The sequence below is a fragment of the Accipiter gentilis genome, chromosome 3, assembly GCF_929443795.1.
Source record: "Accipiter gentilis chromosome 3, bAccGen1.1, whole genome shotgun sequence".
Lineage (NCBI taxonomy): Eukaryota > Metazoa > Chordata > Aves > Accipitriformes > Accipitridae > Astur > Astur gentilis.
Window position 1 is genome coordinate 15,074,283 of NC_064882.1, and position 22,896 is coordinate 15,097,178.

The 22,896-nt window shown below is 38.7% G+C and overlaps 1 protein-coding gene across 4 annotated transcripts in view; it reads right to left on the bottom strand.

Moving 5' to 3' along the window:
• Positions 1-22,896, bottom strand: part of SLC7A2 (solute carrier family 7 member 2) — a 59,247-nt gene that overhangs the window by 15,655 nt on the left and 20,696 nt on the right. For 2 of the 4 annotated variants that reach the window (XR_007510358.1, XM_049835636.1), the window contains exons 1-4: positions 10,994-11,126; positions 5,273-5,663; positions 3,284-3,439; positions 319-484 (exon numbers count right to left, since the gene is read on the bottom strand). Coding sequence is in view for 3 of the 4 variants with exons in the window: in XM_049835636.1 (XP_049691593.1) it covers positions 319-484; positions 3,284-3,439; positions 5,273-5,648 (698 nt within the window). In the remaining variant the exon portion in view is untranslated. Of the gene's footprint in view, positions 1-318; positions 485-3,283; positions 3,440-5,272; positions 5,664-10,993; positions 11,127-22,896 lie in introns of those variants that run through there. The other 2 variants (XM_049835659.1, XM_049835645.1) reach the window with 2 other exon arrangements.

Below are 22,896 nucleotides of genomic sequence, written 5' to 3' on the forward strand. Positions count from 1 at the left end.
TGGCAAAACACATTAAAACACTAATGGTGTAGGCAACTCTTGCAGTTGTACTCACATACTGCAGTTAATACATGGCTTAAAGACAAGAAGCCAGTAACCTCTGAAATGGCTACAGACAACAGTATTGAAACAAGATGATTTTTTAAAGGAAACTACAAACAAGAAAATAAAATATATTTTTAAGGGAATAAAAAGTTTATCATTCCCAGCAACAGAGCTATTCGTTGATATATTACCCACAATACCACTAAAGCAAGTATAACAGAAAATTGCTTGGAATATGAGCAAGGAAATTGATTTTAAAAAAATAAAAATTACTCTGTTTCTGCAGTAAGGTTTATGAGATACTCTTCACTTATTTTCCAGTTGCCAGCATCTCCTTTCACAAAACCAGAAATCATAACGAAGAGCAGGACCAAGATGTTAATAGCAGTGAAAATTTTGTTCACCCATGCAGATTCTTTTACTCCAAAAGATAAAAGACCTATAAAAGAAAAATATTTTATAGATGTGAATGATCCCTTAAATTAATAAAATTACATTTTATAGAAGATATACTATGAATAATACTAAAAAAAAGTACTATATTTTATACTTCTAAAAAGCAGTATCACAAATTTCCTAGACTCTTTGACAGCATGGCAATAGGCAAATGTATTGGAAACCACAAACCAGAAAGCTTCTTTAATTGTATTCTTTGAGTATTTAAAAGTATTTTGAGCAATTGTTACTTACTGCTTTTCTGAGATTCCAATTCATATCTCTATTTTATGTGGTGGAGCAAAAATAGGTACAAGAATTCTATGCCTAGTAAAAACAGATTAGTAGAATCTATACCTTATAGGACAATTACTCATTAGATTAATAAAATAAGCAAAATTATTAGATAATAATGTAATCTGTTCACTCTAAGTTTTTCAGGGCATATCCATCACAGACTAAAAGTCCCATTTCCTAGCTCATTAATAAAACCTTTAAAAGAAATGCATGCTTCCTGTTCATAAACACTGATTCATAGAGATTCTAGAGAACGGTCTGATACAAAATATTCACGCCTGAGGTTGCAGAGTAGTACATTTAAACAATCTGAAAGTTATTCCATCAGGATCCTACTGTGTCATTAGATTTGTAACAACTGTAAGGGTACTAACAGTTTAATGGAAGAGCAGGCAGTGAGCAGATCAGGAAAAATTAAATACAATGGGAAAGCCTCCACAGGTTCTTTGCACTCTAAGCATTTCCACTATTATCACATACATGCTTTCCCTCATTATTTAGAGATTAAGTCTGAAAATTTTAAGCCTCTCAAGATAATGTCTAAAAGATTTCTGACTCTGTTAATGAGACATTTGCTGTCTTATCACAACACAGAATTTATCATATAAGCAGCTCAAGTTTTCTTCACCAATGGCATTTTTATTGGAAATAGGTGTATGCTTTCTTTAGCTCAGTTTTTCCCAAGAAGGTAGTGTCTCAGTCAGTCTAATGCAGTATGAAACATAGTGTATACATTTTTTTAAAGTCCTTTCTGTAAGGAAAAAAAATCCCCAAACCAGATTTCTGTGTACTTTCCCTTGTGCTTGGCACATAACATTTTCTGTAAAACATCATCTGCTACTCCTATGATTCAGCTTTGTGCAGCTCAGAATCCAATTACTGTATCATGCTCAGCCTACACAGTCCTGAGCCATCCCCACTGCCCCTCCTCTCAGCAGCGGTGAATTCCACCCAGTTCGTTTACTGGTGGTTTGGCTGCTTACCACAGAGACCTGGAGGGATAATTTGCACCACGAGCAGAAGAGAAGTGAAGAAGGAATGATGGTGGGGGTGAAAAGACAGGATATAAATGAAAACTCAGGTGCAGAGGTAAACCTCAGGAGAAACATGTCCTCTTCTATCAAGAATCTCTACTTCTTATGTTAGGAAGCAGCAATGGCAGAGGACAAAACAAAAAAGGTGGCAGCATCTATACTAGCATTTTATAGTTTGGTTTGTGAGTTTCAGTGTTCTGCTTTTCAAAATGTTATTTTTTTCCTCCTTCCTTCGGAAGAGGTGAAACTGAAAGGTCTGTTCCAGCTACATACCAAATTCATTCCCATCCCTCCTGAAGACATAAGGGTCTGAGCTGGTCCTATAAGCAACTCTGAGCCACAAACATGGCAGGATGCTGGACTAAACCTTGTCTAGCAAACTCCCTGATCTTCCTAAGTGTGGGAACTCATCTTGCTGTGTCCAGAGACCTAACAAAAGCTTCAGATGCACTGGTCACTCATTCTAGCATTAGGAGTTGAACAGAAATGTTTTCCTGAGTCCAAAAAAGCCACTCAGAATAACAGAAGAGGAGGTTATACCCATATAACTTAGTTTCACTTTCAGAGAAGAAAAGCTCCTGCTTTTGTTTGATCTAAAGACAGACTGAACATGACAAATATTTGAGATATGGGTAAGACCTCTACTGAATACTGAAATGTATTGGCTGAAAACAAACGATACAATTTAGAAAACACTGCTTCCTTCATGCCTGGTGGCAGTAAGAACATTTCCTTGTAGAAAGCAATGGTTAAATGCAAACATGCAAATAAGTTGCAGTATTTCTGAGCTTTCTGATTCCTCAAAAAGCAGACAGTTGGTGTCAATTTTTGTGATTTAAAAACATGATACAGGAGGAATGATGAAAAAAGAAACAGAACGGAGTGGAGCAGACATGAAAGGTTTACGCAGGTTTCAAACTGGTCTGCTGGGGCATGCCAGTACCTTGGAGTGCCCTTTAGCTCAAACAAGTTCTAGGCTAAACAACTCTTTTGAAGACTTAAAAAGGGGAAAGTTATTTTATACCAAATAAGTTAACAATTTAGAGGGGAAAAAACCCTTACAAATACCCCCTATATGCACAGTGTGTGATTTAAGGAGACAAGTCACATCACCAAACTACAGAGTTTCAGAGTCCCTCTGAAAGCATTTACCAGTGATAAAGCCATAAAAACCACACAGAACTGTGTAATTTTCCTATTATCACCAATCTGTATTATGGGTTTTATAAAAAAGTACTGACAAGTGATTATTTCATGTCTCAGCTTCAACGAAAGTAGAGGGTACAACATGAAAATTTGATTATATACATTTAATTCCCAAAGCCATTGTGTCAATACACAAATGCACATCTGGACTTCTTAAACATTATTAAGGTATTTCTGGTAAAACACAAACTACACTTTAGCATTTTTATCTGTAAGAAACACTCTGACATCACAACCAGCATAAATGAAGCCATATATTGTCTTACCTGATAAAAGTAATATAAGGAATACAGCAAAGAAGTCAGGATACTCTGCTAGCCCAGAGTAATTCATTTTGAAGTAGGTTCTGAAGAAATGACCAATCTGTTTTCCAAGAAGTTCATCAAAGGTACCACTCCAGGCTCTTGCTACACTTGATGTACCTTCATAAAATACATGCATGTTTAGGATGTACAATGAGATACAGATACTTCTACTGAAAAAGAAATAAAACTAACCATGTTGCTACTTGCATTTAAAGAAGCAGAGCTTGTGTTAAAACAGTGATTTTGTTTTGCTGAAGAATTTTAACATTTTAGAGTTTTTCTACATAGTTAAATGGTAACATATTATTCTACAACTAAAATATACAAAGTTATACTTTATTTATTCCCAAACTATTGCAGAAATTATTTCTGTATCATTTATACCTGATGTCATTCTGGAAGACACTTATTTCTAAAGTTACAATATGGTATATGTTAAACAATATAAAGCAATGTAAGAAAGCAGTTTAAAAAAGAACATGAAGGAAAGTTTGTCCACCTGGAAGTAAAGCAAAAAAACACTCTCAAGATTTATGTTGCTAGTGTTAGTATTTAAGATTAATACTTTCCTCTGGTAAAGAGTGCACGTGGCCACAGCTAAATACAACATTACTTTTACAACTCTCCTATCATGAAATACACTTCAATATAATGCTCAGGCATACTGATTTTGTAGTGATTTTGTCAACAGTCCTGTAGTCAGGTATACATATCCAGTTAGGCATGCTTATACACGTCCTGTTTTCAGCTGGGATAGAGTTGTCTTCCTAGTAGCTGGTACGGTGCTATGTTTTGAGTTCGGTATGCGAAGAATGTTGATAACACCGATGTTTTCAGTTGTTGCTAAGTCGTGTTTAGACTAAAGTCAAGGATTTTTCAGCTTCTCATCCCCAGCCAGCGAGAAAGCTGGAGGGGCACAAGAAGTTGGCACGGGACACAGCCAGGGCACCTGACCCAAACTGGCCAACGGTGTATTCCATACCATGGGACGTCCCATCTAGTATAGAAACTGGGAGTGGGGGTGGGGAATCGCTGCTTGGGGACTGGCTGGGTGTCAGTCGGCGGGTGGTGAGCAATTGCCCTGCGCATCACTTGTACATTCCAATCCTTTTATTACTACTGTTGTCATTTTATTAGTGTTATCATTACCATTAGTAGTTTCTTCTTTTCTGTTCTATTAAACCATTCTTATCTCAACCCACGAGTTTTACTTCTTTTTCCTGATTTTTCTCCCCCATGCCACTGGATGGGGGGGAGTGAGTGAGCAGCTGCGTGGTGCTTAGTTGCTGGCTGGGGTTAAACCACGACAACACAATATAATGGGCACTTGGAACACATATCTCTTGGAGAAAACGTTTTTGAATCAAAAAACGTCATCTCTGTCAAAGCACTGAAATAGTTATTTGAATATCTGCCACATAAGCTTTGATTTTATTCAGATCTGGTCAACTTTGTATTTTATGGGATTACGAGATAGGACACTATTTAATTAGCATGAGGCTATAGGAACAAGTTAGTACTTAAACGTCGTGATTTTCTTGAAGCGAGATACTATAGTGATGGGGTCCCTGTAAATGTCCTTGCTGTGTATATACAAAAAAAAAAAGTTTATTGATTTTACTGAAATTATTCCTGCTGGCCAAAACCAGCAAAAGACATTTATTCTTATGCATCATCACTGAATTGTCTGACACAATTTTCATACAAGATATGCAGTTCATGCTGCTGAAGACACACTGTTTACAAAAGCAGCTTGCAAAAAAACCTGTTTCCAATGGTGATGCACAGGAGGAAATAACCTAATCAAATTACTTTGGTTATTTCACCTCAGTAGGAGTAAAAAGCAGTAGTAGCTAAGTATAGAGACAGGAAAGAAAGACAGACTCAAATCTGTATCTTGTATCTGCTGTCTCAGAAACCCTTGAGACCTGTGTTTGTTCTTAAGCTTACCTATAACATAGGATAAAATGAGGTTCCAACCAGTGATAAAAGCCCACAGTTCACCAACAGTTACGTAAGTATACAAATATGCAGAACCAGTCTTGGGAACACGAGCACCAAACTCAGCGTAGCAGAGACCTGCCATCACAGATGCCAGCGCAGCAATGAGGAAAGAAACAACGATGCTAGGTCCAGAATCGGATTTGGCTACTTCTCCAGCAAGGACATAAACGCCAGCACCAAGTGTACTTCCTACTCCCAGGGCTATAAGGTCCACCGTCGATAAGCATCGGCACAACTTGGACTCCTCAAGACTTTCGCCACTGACATTCTTCTTCCGCACCAGACACCGAACAAAGGACAAAGCTGGTCCACAGGGCAACATGGTGGATGTAGAGCTCTGAAATAAAAGAAATAATTAAGGTATGTAAAAGGTAGCATAAACACTGGTGAAAAACAATGAAAAACCATATTTGCATAAAGAACTTTAATCACACCTACTAATTAATATATTTACACTCTTCTGTGACATTAAATTAGCTGGCATGTGCTTTTAAATAATATCTCAAAGAGACAGCATTAATGTGCAAGCTCTGCCTTTCTTTACCTATTTGTTTGAATTGTATTGTTGATGACTGAGAGCTTGGTAAGAATTAAGCGATACCATCTGCCATCTCCCCAAACTGATGTTTGTCTTTGCAACTCATACCAAAAATGTCTATGCTCTGCTCATGATTTGTTAAGTGTAACCCTCCTGGGAACTGAGAATCTTTTTCATTTAGACAAGATATTTTGCTGGTAGATTCCTCCCCAGTCTCTATCAGTTTCCTCAACCAGTAAAGGGCATTTCTACTCACAACAGTTCAATCCTCTAACAGCAATGACTTTGCATCAATATGGATAGCTCACTTAACAGTGTTTGATCTTGGAACAGAGTCAGAAGCAAGAAAACTGCCGTCCTGATATGATGCTGCTTGGAAAAAATCCCCTTAGGTATGAAAAAGAAAAAGATATCTCTGTGCAGAAACATTTTCTCCCTATTCCTGTAATAGCTCCCCAAGTACACTCAGACATGCCATTTCTGTATTCAAAGAGCATTTAAAAAAAAAAACAAAACAAAAAACAAAAGGTCTCCATTCCCTCTCAAGGAAAGGGAATTTGATAAAGCATAATGAATAAGATTGAACAGCTCTCAGCAGTGATGCTTAATGCCCATTAGAAAGGTAATAGCTGCCCCAGGACAGTGGAAGGAGGCAAGACAGGCAAGTTTCCAAAGCTCTGCTGCAATTAGGCAGTTCTTTCAGCCCGACAGACTCCCGGAGACAAGTATCTGCCCACGGTACGTAGATTTCATCCGCTGAGGAGATTTCACACATCAGCTTCGGAACTACAATGATGTGCACGTCAGCAGACAGAAGAGATCCATAAGCTCTTCCGAGGGGAATCAACATTGAACTGTTCAGGCAAAATCCCCTGCTGTAGCTCCTGAACTCTTCACTAAGAGCAGCCTTTCTTTGGGCCTGAGGCACTCCACTCCTCCAAAGCCAGGTTTGTCTATCCTGGGTGGTATTGACAAGTATTCCCAAGGCCACTATGTCTTTTTCTAAAGCTATAGCAATCACTTAGGACGTGATATTAATATCCTCTTTAGGCTGTAGCCCATGGCAGCAATGCTCTTGTGACTTCACGCCCTTCACCTTAGTAATTCCACTGTTGCAGAAATGTGGCATTATTTTAAGAAATTATTTCCCCCATCTGCCAAATGACAGTTCATTTGGTATTTCATTAACAGGGAAAATACTCTGGCAGATGTTGTTCTCAGAACACTAAAAAGTTTCCAAGACTTTTGTTATTCAAAGGGCATCTCAGATTGCTCTGCTCTTTGCAATTTGGGACAAGAAGTCCTGAAGGTTGTAAAGTCATCTATTGCAGCAGCCAGCTGGGTGATACTACAGTTTTCTTTGCTGAGAAGGAATCCTTGTGACAAAATAGGAGGGTTTTTTTCTGTTTCTGCTTTCTCTGATTCTTGTGGAGAGGACAGGAGGCTGGCTCTTGCTAGCCACAAGCCAGTAAGACGAAACACCAGTTCTGACTCAAACTCACCCTTTCTTTAGCCTTTAAAAACTGGAGCACAACCAAAACCAACTTCAAGATACAAACTTTGTGTCTGCAGAGAAAAAAAATAATCTCATACGCATGAGAAACGTGTCTTTTTAGGTACACCCATCCTAACATGGACTTGATGAACACGCATCCTTTTACAACGACCACTGCAATCCAGGACCACTGCAATCCAGAACGTCTTACTGTACTTAGTATACTAGTTTCCTATACTTACTATGCAGATATGTATAATAATGTCTGAACACTGCTTCACAACTTCTGTTGCTGTGTACCAAGTGCAGCATTGTACCTCAGACATGGCTCCCTTTCAGATCTGGCCAAGCCATCCCCAGACTCCGGTACTGATCACTTCATGCTTGATAGGAAGGTGCAGCAGGAGGAACTGATGAGCTTGTGAGGTTATTTGGCCTCCACACAGGACCAAATGACATAGGTAAGTGATGGCAAAGTGTCTTCAGAAATCACTGACAAGCGTAACCTTTTTCTGAGGTGTCCCTTGTAAGACAGATCCTTCAACACAGACCCACTGCAAGAGAACAACCTGGGCTCTGACTCAGTGCTGATGTGTGCTGACTCACAAGCATAGTTTATCCTAACACTGTGGCTGAGCACGTCTCACACTCAAATACTAACCTACAGAAACAAAGAAGGTAACAGCTGGGTGTGCCTTTTGGTGGCAGCATTGTCCTAGATAAGCTTACACTGACTGCAACCACACACTTTAAAAGGGTCTTATTCCTGCACCGGCATGACTGGGCAAACCTCACGGTTTCCTTTTCTGTTGAGCTTTGGGACAGAGAGGAACATGAAGCAGGGCAAGTGAACACGGGAAAAAATGCTCTCCCCTACTTTTTGACCAGCAGGTCTCAGTATTTTCCTAATTGCTCCTTTTTACTTCCTTCTTTCCCCGCTGCAGTCTAAGCCTCTCTCACCCTAGCAGACGGTTGTGGCCTCTGCTTCCTCTTCACCTCTGCTGCCATGAGTTCCATCAGCACTGGCCCGGGCCCCTCCTGAAGGTCCTGCACAGCTGATGAGCGCTGGCTCTTCTCTGAGCCTTCCTGGGGAGGCACACTTGACAGCATGGGAAATGGCATTTGGGGTAATATATTGGGTAAGCAATCAAGAAGTAAGTGAGCTCTCCTAATGCTCTGCTGCTGACAAAGCTCACAGTGCTTCTGAGGCATCTCTGAGGCACCTCTTCCACGTTTCTTAGAGCAGACTTGCATACCTGCCTGCCTTTGAACAACAGCATTAGGCATGTAGCCTGAAAGCGCAATCCGTCAGGGTGGGCCGAGTTGTTTATGCAGTTTAAGCAGAGTAAAGATTGAATCCTGTGCTTATACAGAGTTTAAGCATAGGGAATTAGTGATAAGAAACCAAAAAGGAAAATGCCCTTGCACTCACTAACAGTGTGCAGTTATTTCTAATGAAGGTGAGGAGCACACCCAACCTCTTGCTTCTCCCCTGCATTCAAACCTGTGCTAGGCTCCACTTCAGTGAAGTCTACTTTAGAGAGACATTTGTCACAAGCAAACACCCATGAAGTCCATTTGTCGCTGACCTTGGCATGTTGCTTTGGCTGTGTACAACTGAGGTGGCAGCTCTCTGGCTCTGCATGCCCTGGGTCACTGCACTTCTGAAGTCACTTTTGGACTAAGTTTTTCTTTAGCTACAGATTACTCTATAACACGGAATATGCCTCCAACAGTCCTCCGAAAAAGGGAGGCCCCAGTTCAACTGCCTTAGACTTGAGGACCAATGTTCAGCCCATATTCAAGCCTCCTCCTTCCTTGAACGCATTCCTAGAAAGAATTGCAATGCCATCCACAGTTTTACCCCTTCAACTGCATGCAACAAAGAAACAGGCAGGACGGGAGGACTTAATTTAGACAGGAAAGGAATTGGAGAGATCTTTCTAACATGGGGCGGGGGGGGGGGGGGGGAACCCCAAAAGCTTCCATGACTGTCTAATGGGCAGTCATGGGACTTGTCAGAGTACCTGAATAAGCACAGATATTTCTCCAATCCCTTTCGTTCTTTATTGTCTTGGGTTTTTTTTCTCTACAGTAGCTGCTGATAGACCCTTCTTAATTTCAGTCTTTCCTGGCCAGTTGTAAACTGGATAATTTACTGCTTGACCACCACACATCTGAATGATGAGTTCAGCTTTATCATTCATACCAGCATTTCCATTCAGATAGATATCAGCAACATTTAATGGATGTCCATTGTTAGCCCTCTTCTAGCAGGAAAAGTTTGGTGTCAAAAAACTTGTAACTACAAACACAATGCAAGGGACAAAGTCTCCATCTGCAAAGTTTGTATTCATCTTTAAAATTGCTTTGACTGCTTCACAGTCATGTAAAATCTACCATTTTTGCAAAGTATTTTCCATGTAAAAATAATCTAACAACCTCCTACCCCAAAACAAAACACAAACAAGAGGTGGGTATTGGAGCAAAGAAGTAACTTATATCATGTACTGCCACACTCTTTCATTAAAATAACATTTTAATTTAATTACGTGTAATAACTCAGTACACATCAAACCCAGCCTACAGGTGGGAAAACCCAAAGATTTGCTGCAGTTGCCATTCAGCTTTTCCTACAAAATTTTCTGTTAAAAGCTCTAATACAAAAGATATAAATCTCATATGGAAAGCAACTGTTATAATGCAATATAAAACCTCTGAAAGTTTTAATACTGTTATTGAGATGTATGTTTAAAGATTCCTGAAGCAAAAGTAACTTAAAGATATTTTACTTATAAACTATTTTGTTTGTCTAATATTATGTACTGTAATATACTACGAATTTTAGGTGTGGTAGTTTAACATTTTAAACAGCATACCAATTACGGAGAAAATACTCCAGTAAGTCTGTAACATATTGAAAAGGGGAAAATATAAAAATATACTGATTAGATACAGATTAATTTAGAGTCTTCCTTCAGCCTCATTTTCCTGAAAAAAAACTGTAAAAGTTTATATTTTATATTTTCCATCTGTAGAATTTATGAGAAAATTTCTGTTTGTTCTTAAGTACATTTAACCTTATTCAAAATTGCAGTATTGCATTGATTAGATCTAGTGCAAGAATATATGAAAGTAAAAGAATTCAGAGATGAAGCAAAATGAGGTAAAGTCTATGATTTTCCTGTGTGTCTACACACATGCACAGACAATACATGATTTTACTGCAAATGTCCTAAAAGTTGATGTTGTGCCCAAGACTTTCACAAAACTCCTGATGCTTCATAATATGTAAAGTAGTGTACTTAAATAATACTTAAAGCCCTAAAATTGGAAAGCAGCACCTGTAACAGAAGTCTAATATGTATAAAACAGAAAAGGAAAGCTTTATCATCCAAAAGCTGAAACACCTTCCAGCAGTCTGGGACGGAAAACATAAATTGCATCTTCTATATATTAACACTGTAATTTGCACTTTGTCAGAGACACAATAATGCTGTAATGTAAACTAAATGTAATACCGCATACCACAGCTCTTGCTATTCAAAAAGCACATATGTTAAAGGCAAAGTTTCCTAAAATAAGCTACGTTGCTCTCGGGTTGCCTCTTTCAGCAGTAAACTTCATTACCAACCTGATTCAGAGCAACTTCTGCTGGGCAGACTTCTGCTCCTCTTACCCAGTCCCAAACTTCTGCCGTCTTAATGGAAGAGTAATGACTGAAAGTGATTTTATTAAAATATTTGCTTTAAAAGCCAGCTGTAGGTGGTGTGAAAGCTCTCGGTGCTGAGGGGGTGGAGGCTCAGCAGCCCAGTGATTGGAGGGCTGCTCGCCGGCCAGTTATTTGCCCAGCCAAGGCAGGGAGGGAGAGTCTTGCTGCTGTCCAGATAAATCGTATCCACTGTCTTCACAACACAAAATCCAACTGGAATGGCATTTTCTACATTTAAACACACCTATATTCTTGCGTACAAAACGCACACTGTAGTGAGGGTACCCACCGCACATCCCCTATGGCCTCTTTTTACATATCCTGAAGGAAAAGCAAAAATGTGGATGTCAAACTTGGTCTCCCACTGCAAAAGTGAAGTTATCCCACTGCCCTTGTAAAAAATAAACTGGCTTTGAAGCATATTTGAGGATACTTTGTAATGCTTTGAAACCTGAATGCAATAGCGTAGCATGAAAACTGCTTTGGCTAAGTAAATTTCAGAAGAATATAAATAATTTGAAAAGTATTGCTATGGCTAGAAACAACACAGAAGACAGTACGTTTACGGAGTCTGGTTAGATAGAGCCCATTCTCTTGAACTGGGGAAGATGCAGCATATACCCGTTCTCCTTTATGTGGCTTGAAATGTAAGAATGCTGAAGACTGCAATTAGAACAGTTCAAATATTCCTGTGACACAACCAATAACTAACCCTTAGTTTCTTAAAAATTAGCTTCCAGAATAAACCAAACCTCAATGGATAATGTACAGCTGTATTTTTCATTACTTCCAATGGCAGACAACCCCAGCCCAAACATGTAGTAGCATTTCCAGTCAATATTATTCACAGCATATTGTTTCCCTTAAAACGCTTGTCTCTTTTTGTTTAGAGAACACTGAAAATATGAGCCTTGCAGACAAAAGCCCTATGCTTCTCATCATTAAAAAGTCTTTCCTACGACAACATGGAGGAAAACACGTGTAGTGTGGCAGCCCCCTGCAACTTTCTCTCAGTTTTTAGTTTTCCCCAAGCATAAAATCTGCCAGTGCTGCAGGAGCACAGAAGGCTCCTCTTCCTTCCCTCATGAAAAGTCCTGTTTCCTGCAGCCATGCACAAACTGCAAAGACAACCTTCCCTCAGCTCTCCCGGATCCAATGAGAAATGCCTCCAAGAAGAGTGTGCTCCACAGGGGTGGGCCATATTTCAAGACCAGGAGTCCAGATGTCATTTTCCAAAGCTGTTCTTTTTCTTAAAGTGCAAAAAGGTGTGAAGAGAAAAGGTCTTGTTCATTGAAGCTCTAATGATAACAATACTCGTTCTTCCCCTCGTGCTGACCTCATGGTTGTTAAATACAAACTTTATCTCTTTCACAGTTAATACCTGGTCAAAAGACAGAAACAAGAAGCTATGCTAGAGGTGCAAGCTGCTAAACAGGTTAGGTTTCTTGTGTGGAAATATATGGAGATTACTTTTAAGGAGCATCACTCTCAACCATGACAATATCTAGGCATTTTTTTCCAAACCATCTATCTCTAGCAAGTCTGTGAATGAATTGAGAATTATTCATGTGGATTTTAGTTAACATCCTCAAGACCAGTTCTGAATCATTTCCAACGACATAGATCCACTAGGAATTGTTCTTAATGCATAAATTAAGGGATTTATTGCTTAATCATGGAAAACATCCCTTCCACTTTAAAAAAAAAAAAAAAAGTAGAAGATGTAATTGCTTCATAATCTGCTGAATACAGAGACTCCATCTCTACTTGACTTCTAAAAGTTATCATTACTCAGGCATACCTTCCCACAGTATAAGGGCAGAATACCCCCACAGAAAAGCTGAGTGTGAGGCTAGCCTGGCATTGGTGTTCTACTTCAATCGCTTTCTGGTAGACTCCTTCCAGCTTAATGATGATGCACTGTACGGGGCTGATCTATGAATTTCTGTCACTCCTGGAGCTGGAACTACTTTCTGGGGTATAACCATATGGAAATAATTCTGAAGTGGCTTTATTAATTATTAATAAAAGAAAGTTCAGCAGGTCAAAGCAAAAAAAAAAACAACAAACCAACCAAAACCAACAAAACAAAATCAACCACCCCCTCCAAAACAAACAAAAAAGCAAACCTTGACAGCTACTGTCAACTACTTTCTAAATGTGGTCATAAAACTGAAGACTATGCAGGCCATATAGATGTGTTTGTAACAGGGGCATGTGCCCAAATCTAAACAGAGGAATTGGAATTCTGTATTTCCAATAAGGTAGAACAAGCTTAAGAAAGTAGTTTAATTTCAAATTTGCATTTCTGTAAACATATTAATTCCCTACAATCATATTTCTTCCTACAGCATCTATAAAATACCTATAAAATATTTTATGGGCATTTTCTATATATGCATGGTTTGCATTTGTATGTACACACATTTCAAAGCCTTTTGCACTGTGCAGATTTGACACAGAGCCAGCCAGGACACGTTGTTATACTCACAACAAGAGCAAGACAAACAATTCTTGATATTAAATACACAAACCTGGTCAGACTGAAGCTAACAGCAAAACTCCAAATTATATCATAGAGGTCAGGATTTGATTCAAAATGAAGACTTTGAGTTAGGAAACAGGGAGAAGTAGACAGTAATGACAGAATGGGCTAACCCTTCCTCTCCCATCAATACACAACCACCACACCACAAGGATTGTTCACACTTTTCCACAATAAATATTTTAGGGGTGTCACCTTTTTTTCTGGATCTTTTTTCACTACCCACTGCAATCCCTAGCACTCTTTCAAGTTAGTCACTGTACAATTAAGAAGAAAAAAAACCACCACTCATTATTTCACAGCAGAGCACCATCGTTACATCTTACATGGATTGACTCCCCAAACAGAACAAAAATATAACCATGCCCATTATTTCTCTGGTTTAAGTTTGTCTGCAAGTGCCATAACATATATCGCAGTCACCATATTTAACTACTTTATCTAATATACAACATAAAACAATCCAGTGAATGTACCATAAGGTTTCTAGAATTTGCAAAAATCCAATTCCAGTACATCTCACTGAAAACTGGAAAATGAGCAGTTATTTACTCATCCATGTAACCGGAGCATCTCCAAAACTTTCTTTGGTACCATTTCTAACTTTGAGGCACCAGCTCCTCTGGGATTGCCTCTTCAGAAGTGGATCTTCCTTTTATGGAAAATGCCAGAAACAAGATTATAGTAAGCCAGATTTAGTACTTACAAGATCCCTCTTTGCTTTCTGCCTCTTTTCATTTTTAATCTTGACCTTATTATGGTACAGATTTGTTACAGACACTAAAAATTCAAATCCTTCGGGGCTGTATAAATCAGTTCAAAATCTCATCCTCATTCTTTAAATTAACAGTAGAAACTACTGATATCCATGGGGCTGGAAAGTCACTTGCAAGTGCACTTTCTGGTTCCTTCGGACCTATCACCTGGCTGTGATAACAATTCATCCCTGGTAACATTGATAAATTTATGGATCATTACAAAGACAGATAGGAGCTGCGCTGCTGCGGTTTGTTTGATTTTCTAAAACATAATTCTGGGAACAGGAGCACACAGCAGCTACAAATCTAGAATGCTCCTGGCCAAGAGGCAGGGAGTACACTGGCTGGTGAAATAAAATAGCTTGCATCTGTCCCACCTAGATCTCCAGCACTGTGGGGTAGATCAGTATGTCACCACTATGGACTGTTTGGTTCAGAGGCCCTATGGACACTCAGTTTTGTGTGTGTTTTTAGTCATGCATACTCAAAACTACATGAAGACCCTATTGCTACCCAGCAGAGTGGCATTTTGTAGATTCAGCCGAAAGGTGTAGTTGTGTGCCTCAGGTTGTGTGACACAGCAGCAGCAGAGACGTGTTCATGAAGGTACGGGGTCTGGTGGGCTATCAGTGAAGGATGCCAGATCTGAGTCACTTTGGACAAGACTGAGCATAAAGAGTGCTGTCTGGAGGCAGCTACCTGCAATAGCAATCTCCAAGAAAATTCTTGTTTCTCTCCAGAGAAGTGCTGTGATACATCCACTCCGTGTAGTCCACTTTTGCTATTGCAAACAAACGGTTTGTTTCCAGTTACAAATCCAACTGTGTTTTGACCAACAACATTAATTTATAGCTTAGTTTCTGGCTTTAGGAACTTCTGCTTCTTAGCAACTACATCACACTTGGATTAATCTGAAGTGGCTCATCCAACATTGCTCTGACTTGGATACTCCAAGGACTTTTGCAGTACATTCTTTCCATAAAGAAGTTGATCAGAAATTATCTTCTTGCCATGAAACAGCTGACCACATTAGAGGGAATGAACTCAAAGAGAAAACTATTTTATTTATTTTCTTGTCCTATGGAAGGCTAATGTAAGACTTTCTCTTATAGTGTCAAAAGAGTGTGAACACATTTTCATAGAGTTATGCAGAAATTCATGCTCAGGGAATTTTAAATTAAAAAAAAAAATCCCCATTAATTTTTGAAACTCTTGCACAGACTGAAGCAAAATACTGCAGAAGCCCAAATGACAAACTGATTAAAAGCTGCTCTACTGTTGACTCTGGCTTGTCTCACAGATACTACCTCGCAGCTATGGGCCAAAAAGCTGTGGAGTTTTACATAACTAGAGGTGTTAACTTTGCAAAAACATATCCATGTGCTTGCCCATATAACTTATTCATACCACACAGAAGTTAAACATGAACAAAAGTGTTTGCAGGACTGGGGCCTTAGTGAACCATTGCAATCCCTCAATGGTGCTCTGCGCAGCGCGTGCTTCTTTGCCTTGGAAGTCAGGACTTTGCAGCCAACTGTAATAAACATAACTTTTGACATGCACAAGAAAAGAACCACAACATGGTTTGTATGGTTTGTGCAGCTCTGATGAGATTTGAGAAGATGTACTAGTATTCATAAAAGGATTCATCAAGTGCCAGCAAGAATCTTTTCTATGTCAAGATAAATAAATTAGCTTTTTAGTCGTTCTGAGATGTGGTTCTGAGAATAAAAATCCAGATTACAACAAAAAAATAAAATTAGTGCAATCTATGTCCTAATCTACATAAGATGATCACAAACATCTTAAGAGAGAAAAAGAATCTTTATAAAGCTCAACAATAATGTAGGCTATCTGTATAATGTTACAACAGGGTCATTTCTGAAGAGAATAAATTACAATTCAACACTTTTTAAAGGGCTTCCTACTTATAAAATATAAATATGCTTATTTTAGATTGCTTCTCATGGTTTAAGCAGATTAGTGAAACTAGTTCCTACAGAATGTTGTACAGATTAAAATAAAACTACCACTTATCAATTCTTTCAACTTTTCTTTAATAATTCTCTTTCACTCTGTACTCAGGAAGAAAAATACCTCAAATCCTGACCTTCTGTAAGAGAAATGTAATACATTCTACTGAAAATAATCATACACTATTAGACCAATAGAGGCATGAAGAATAAATCTACAAACCTGCTTTTCATATGTAACAAGAAGAAGGGCTACATGGGCACAAATTCCTACTAGTTATTTTGATCCAGGAATGAGTCATTTAACCTAATATTAAGCATGTCCCAAGCAGCTACTAGCTATCATTTGTTGAATTCCAAATATTCCCAAGGGTCTAAAGAAAATGTTTGTAGTGCTGATTCACAGTACTGTCCCCAAGTCTAAAATCAGAGTGTTGGAGAAGCCTTGGAGAAGGAAAGTAACTATTTAATGCCATACTGTCTACAAAAAAAAAAAATCCACGTATTTTTTTGGCCCAAATCCACACCTTGAATACAGGATAAATATAAATAGGAAATTTAGATAGGAAATTTTGTAATGTATACAAAGAAGAGCCAAGAAAATCAAAGTTAAAACTAACACTTGATCTGTAATTGAATATAAAGTGCTATGCCATGCATTGCCAAGACGGAAATGATGTCGTCTCGCATCTCCCCAGAGATCTGGGAAAGGAGCATCAGATGTGGCTCCACACCGTGGCTTAGGAAGGAGTATGAGGAAGGCACCACAGGCCAGTTGAAGCGTGAGCACACGTCTTCATCAGGGGCATGAAGTTACAAATGGTCTTTCAATAAAAGCAAGGAGAAAGATCTACCAGAAAGCAAATTATTAAAACATTGTGCATTTTTTGAGATGTAAGCTATTGGATAACATCTTATTCTGCTTTTCCATAAGGCTGATGGAACTCACAACATTTCAAACTAAAGCAAACTTTAAAAAAAGTATTCCACTTCTGACAACAGTCCATGTTTGAGCCAAATGTGTGGTAACGTAATACTGAACATATATTTTTTCTTCTAATGGCAACTTAGGTAATTAGACACATTTCATAGCAATTATCCTAGCCTATGTAAATACAACTGACATTTTAAAATAGTACTTAAATCTCAAAACCTTTAAATAAAAGAACTTACTAAGCTTTTTACCCAGATAATGGGGCCCTGAGTTATTTATTATTAAAAGTTATATCATTATTTACAAAGAAAGTACTTTTTTAGTTGTTTTGGATGTGTTTCCTTTACAGTTTTTTAAGGTTGCCTTGTTCTAGTTATCACTTTCTTCATTGCCTGAATTGACCAACTGAAAATTTATTTCCCAATCCTATAATATAGGACTGTCATGCTTCAACTTACTCTTTTACCACCAGCCAAATAATCTCCTTTCTCAGTTTACTTGGATTTTTTTTATTGTTGCAGGAATATTTGTGAGGGGGTTTTGAATTTTTTGGTTTTGTTTTTCTTTAAAAATCTTTCAATTGGAAAGGCTAAAAGTGTTCTTTTTTCCTGTATCAAAAAAGGGAAATCTTTCCAGTTACCATCTTTAATAAACATTCAGCTTTCCTATTAAAACCAATTTTGTCCAGAAAATTTCTATTAACTCCATTTCTACTTCCTTCCTGAGGTGTGTCATTAAGAATCATTTTCCATGACAGAAAATGCCTGCAAAAATAATATGAAGGTTGCTGGGTTTATTTACTCTTTTTTAGGCTGTTTTTAATCAGTAACAGGGCTTTACCTCTCACCCCATGGTTACTAAGTTTCCATGACAGCCTCTTGTGTAAGACATAAGCAAAAGCCTCTTACAAGCTAACATCAGATCAATTCCATCTATTCTGTCCTCTTCAAAACCAGACGAAATAAAAAAAATAACCCCCTGACAAACTAGTAGAGAAGTATTTAAAAATACAATCATGGATATATTTTTTTTTTTCTGTGCTAATAGGAAGATACGAGCAATGACTTCAGGATCAAAATTAAATCCCAACCCTTCCACTGCTGAAAATTGTATTGCTCTGCACAAAAGCCGATGATTCTCTAAAAGGGACTGAGGCACTGATTTTGAAGTAGAAATCATGAGAGCCCTTTCACATGACTAAACTCCTGAGATGGCTTCTAAAATTTCCATAAAGTCTACGTATTTTTTTCATGTCTTTGGCTGTGTGCTCCTGTGTGCTTCCACAGGGGAGCCACAAAGGGAACAGCTCAACAGGCCAAAAAGTAGCCTAATTTCATGGTGCAAGAATGGAAATTAAGCAAAGAACTAATGATTCACCTAATTTTTTTCCTCCCTTCCCAGGCTCAGCTGGCTGGTTTGATTGCAGAAGTGGTATCAGCTTCAGGGGTTCCTGCTCCCCTGAGGTTGCCCAGTCCCATCCCTAGGTCACAGCACCGCTCAGCCCATTTGACCAGTGCACCATACACTAATGGGCTCCAGTGGCTCTTTTTGTTTAAAAAAACAGAGCAATTAGTTTTCTGTATCAGTTTATTGAAAATGGCTTAAAATAACTCAATTTTATATAAAAAAGTGGACTTTCCCCCCTTTTTTATGGGGGTCAAGGAAGAAAGAACAGAGAGTAGAGGAGAGAGAAAGGATGAATGTATCTAATTTAAGACTAAAAGAAATCATGGATGATACTGGAAATATCTTTTCTTACAAAAGTATCATGGAGCAAGGGAAGGGAAGGAATTCCTATTACACATCTTACTTGTTTCTATATGAATTTTTATGGCACATGGAAAAGATGCCATCTTAAAGGGATTACAGGAAAAAAAGAACTAGGTCATCTAATCAAGGTGCCACAACTTTCTCAGCATGGAATATCTAAAATTAAGTACGTATTAATTATCTGCCAATCATAACAGTTTTTAAAAGCCAAGTTTGCTTTCTCATGCTTACAGAAATCCAAGAACTAGATTCACATATTGTTTATATTCCATATTTCATTTATCTTAAGTCAAAGGCGGTAAGAATTAATTTAAGACATTCTTACATAAAGGTTTTGACGAATCTCCTTTGCAACCAAATATTGCTCTGAAATAATGGCAAAGTATTTAAAGTAGGATCCATCACTGGATATGTACTGCACTTTAAATATTAAATCAGAGAACTATTTTGCTTCCATTCTGTATGAAAACGGAACTGTGGTGTGCCCAACACCACTGGTAGACATCACTCACACCAGACAGAACCAGTGCGCTAAGTGCAGTGCTGTGATTTATTTTTGGCTTATATATCAGAACAATACAAAACAACATAAACAGCAATAATTATTTCACACAGTATAAATAAGCTTCATCTGCAAGCCTTAATCCCAGAAGCGTTAAAGAGCATTCTGTGTTCTGAAATTAATGGTGTTAAGAGCACCCCCCATTTCTTAGGGGTACTTTCTGCACCCTGCAAAATCAAATGCCACTTCTTTCAAATATGAAATCCCCAAAATAATAAGTCACTGCAAAGGCACTATAGCAACCCTGTTACACAGCATTACCCTTTGACATTAAATGTAGTCACTCCAGCCAGACATTCTGAATATGCACTATCCATATCGAGATCATGTAAATCCTAACATCTAACATAATTGAGGCAACTAATGCCAGAGAGTTCCCTTTTCATTTTGGGCTTCAAATAGCATCACTGCATTTAATGCATCAGGAACAGTGCTTGAAGAACATTATGACATACAACTGGGTAATTTTCTGAAAAACTTTTTAATTGTCTCAGTATTTTTTAAGCAAGTCAATAAACAGCTTGACTGCTTGTAACATCTCATGGGTAAAACATAACCAAGACTTCAAAACACAGCAAAACCCAACACTGACCTTGCTAGTCACACACTGGGATCTTAATCACAGATTTCCAAGTGGCTGAGCAACAGCTATGGGAAGTGACCCTATGTTAGCCTAACCATGTGCTGCAGCTTTCCAGAGAGCTTACAATTGCATGGGCTGAAGTGCTCCATTTTGTCATGCAATAGAGCACTACAGACAGCAAGGCTCTGTTCAGCATCTTCTGAAGACACATAGAAAACCCTTTGTGAACTTCTCGTAAGAAAGAAGTATTCTTTTCTATCTTCATCAAATCACCGTTATGCATGACAGTTGCCTAACCATGACAAAGGCTGCTGCTTCGCAGATCTATGCAGATCTGTCTTGATGCATAAAGCTTGAAACATTGGCAAGTCTGCCCGAAGAAATCAGGTATCTCTTGGTATAAATCCAGAACGAGTTTAGCAATAGCAGGAGAGTAATTTCTGCAGAGTATATAAAAACATGTAAGACAGCACAAGCATAGGTGCATAAAGTGATGAATATTCTGAAAATAATAAATGACATATGGAATAATACAAGCATCCCAGACAAAACCCAACTTGTGTGTGTGCACGTGTGTATCTGTACTCCCAGCCAGACAGCATGATGGTTCTTTACTTCCAACTTAATCTTCAATATAAATTGTCTGGAGGGTATTGGAAAAGCTAGCAGCTTAGCAGTTCAGCAGTTTTTCCAGGAGGCTGTTCTGCTCGTAAAAATCAAAAGCCATTTGAGCATTAAATTGCATTTATTGTACCTATGAAGCTACTTCACTGGCTACCAAACGGCACAGAGGAACAAACCACATAAACTTTGCTTGCAGTAAAATGCTTGCAGTACCAACCGATGCACTAGTTATAATAAATTACTCACAAATGTGTTTTCAGGATAATTTGGATCCCATGGCAACTGGAAAGTGATGAGACATGTCATGGTTTAACCCCAGCCAGCAACTAAGCACCACACAGCTGCTCACTCACTCCCCCCACCCCCATCCAGTGGGATGGGGGAGAAAATCCGGAAAAAAAGAAGTAAAACTCCTGGGTTGAGATAAGAACGGTTTAATAGAACAGAAAGGAAGAAACTAATAATGATAATGATAACACTAATAAAATGACAACAGTAGTAATAAAAGGATTGGAATGTACAAATGATGCGCAGGGCAATTGCTCACCACCCACCGACCGACACCCAGCCAGTCCCCGAGCGGCGATTACCCGCCCCCACTTCCCAGTTCCTATACTAGATGGGACATCCCATGGTATGGAATACCCCGTTGGCCAGTTTGGGTCAGGTGCCCTGGCTGTGTCCTGTGCCAACTTCTTGTGCCCCTCCAGCCAGCTTTCTCGCTGGCTGGGCATGAGAAGCTGAAAAATCCTTGACTTTAGTCTAAACACTACTGAGCAACAACTGAAAACATCAGTGTGTTATCAACATTCTTCTCATACTGAACTCAAAACATAGCACCTTACCAGCTACTAGGAAGACAGTTAACTCTATCCCAGCTGAAACCAGGACAGGACAGCCCATCACTTCCCCCACATGAAGATCGGGTGAAATCCAGTTTTCCAATTTCACTCTGTTGTGGCAACAGAAAGCTCCATAAATTTATAACTTTTTATTCTATCTTCAGTGAATACAGAACATCTCAATAAACATTTTATACCACTTCCTCTCCTTAGTAATTTTCTTCCATTGCCACATCCAATGATCCTGAATGGCATGACCAACTTCTGACTGAGAAGGTCAGGGTGTGTCACACAGGTAATTATGAATTCTCTCAAACATCATCCTCTGATATGTTTTGAACATTAGCAACACAGAACATCAAGCACACTGAGTTACCAAATTATCTCATATTTGCTCTTCAACTACATGTTCAGGTCTTTCTTCTTTTTTATTATCCACTTATTTCAGTGAAACAAGATACTTCTCCCCATAACTGTTCCTAAAATACTGCTTTTTATAAATCTATACAAAAATTAGCCTCGTCTACAGCCATGCTGTGAATAAGTTGTGGAGAAAATCCTATAAAACACTAGATCCTAATACAGCCAATTCTATTTGCTTAAAAAAAACCCACCCCAAATGCACAAGCCAGGCCTGCAAAAGTCCAGACACTGCAATTAACTAGACTAGTTATCACCAAAGAGATATCCTTCCACATATTGTGTGTGTATGCGGGTTTGTGTGTGTGTGAGTGCAAATTACAGTATTTCTTGGACTGCTTCTCAGTGCCTCCTATGCAAAATGTTAGCTTATTTCTGGGTGGCCCAGCCTTCATTGTTATTACGGCTGGATCACAATTTTGGAATAAAACAGTCCTCCTCCCTCACTTTCTCATGAGCTCTGGAGGCAATGGCAACTTGAGTTCCAGCTGCCTGCCTGTGCGGAGGCAGGGTCTGGCCACAAACAATTCACTACTTGTCCCAGGAGAAAAAGATGGCCAGGACAGATTCACTATCTCAAGGGCCAAACCCAGAAAACAGGTTGCTAATTGAAATTCAGTGTTCCAGGGTAAACTCATGAGAAATTACAGGCAGGAAAGACATCTCATTTTACCAAATGCTTGAAAAAAGCTTCTGATATCTGATACCTTCTTGTTTAAGAGAGTAAGTAGAATACACACAGCCCCATTTTTGTAAAATATTGAGTGGCAAAATGGCATAGAAATGACTTCTAATTCTGAAATGCCATCAGTTT